The sequence below is a fragment of the Colobus angolensis genome, unplaced genomic scaffold, assembly GCF_000951035.1.
Source record: "Colobus angolensis palliatus isolate OR3802 unplaced genomic scaffold, Cang.pa_1.0 Scaffold27, whole genome shotgun sequence".
Taxonomy (NCBI): domain Eukaryota; kingdom Metazoa; phylum Chordata; class Mammalia; order Primates; family Cercopithecidae; genus Colobus; species Colobus angolensis.
Window position 1 is genome coordinate 9,725,411 of NW_012115932.1, and position 1,079 is coordinate 9,726,489.

The following is a 1,079-nucleotide window of genomic DNA, read 5'->3' on the forward strand; positions in this document are numbered from 1 at the left end:
TGTCAAAAGCAGTTCATGTTTACTTATAAATAATTATAATCTTTTGTTCAGGAAAATAGCGTTGCTGGAGGTGCTCAGATATATAGAACACAATTTCAACACAAAGAAGAAAGTTATCCAAATTGCCCAGAAGTTTCATAAATTACACATGTAGGTGTAATAGTTAAATAGCAATCAGCAGATTGTTTAAATTATTTGTTGTATTGTGTTGAATAAATTATGTAAAAATTATTATAAAGGCCAGTAAGAATGGGACTTATATTTTACATTTGTGTACATTTATGTACTTTTTTTTTTTTTTTTTTACCAGTCATCTTTTATTTGGAGGTTAATTCCCATTAGGACATGAAAGGATTCAGCAACGATCGAGATTGTGTTCCTCACGGAGGGGCTCAGGCCAAGGTCATGGGGTCGGGGGGTGGTGCAGAGTGTGTCCTCTTCAGTGGTATCTGTGGTGCCGCTCGTGCTTGAGATGCTTGTAGGAAATTTAGTAGTTGAAGAGCACGTAGCATGCCAGCACCATGGTAATCCCCGAGATGCTCCCTTTCCTCACGTTAATGTACTTGTTGTAGTACCGGTAGTAACCTCTTTGAAATGCTCCGAGAATGCCACTAGGGCTGAAGTCCCGCATCAAGATCCAGCTTGGCAGCTCCCCCAGTTTGACCTCTAGAAGTTTCTTGTCCTTCACTGGTACGACTGACGCCATCTTGGAGTCCTGGTGTCCGCTGTGCCTCCATTTATGTACTTTTAATGTTCCTTTCAATAATGCTTAAATCTATAGTGGTTACACAGAGAAAACCTTGAATGTTTCACAAATGTTCTTCTCAGATAATGATATATGGTATTTCTGTTATGAAATGTTCTAAAATGTGCTTTATATTCATTTTTGATTAAATGGAACTACTTTTAAATGTCCGATTACTGGAGAAGACTATAAATTAAAGCCCACTGAAGATTTTAGACTGAAGATTTTGCCAGTTTTTAACTTTTTCCATTTAATTTTCACATGCCCTACTTTTATTTTTGCTACAGTTGAAGTTGCCACCTCTGACTGGAAAAATATCTGTCTAGGTATTTCT

The 1,079-nt window shown here is 37.3% G+C and overlaps 1 protein-coding gene across 1 annotated transcript; it reads right to left on the reverse strand.

Annotated features, from left to right (window-relative positions):
• Positions 1–287: 287 nt before the first annotated feature.
• On the reverse strand, positions 288–729 carry LOC105515814 (ATP synthase subunit f, mitochondrial). Its single transcript, XM_011947737.1, has one exon. It carries the CDS (start codon positions 704–706, stop codon positions 488–490), a length of 219 nt encoding a protein of 72 aa, XP_011803127.1. The 5' UTR covers positions 707–729; the 3' UTR covers positions 288–487.
• Positions 730–1,079: the final 350 nt, after the last annotated feature.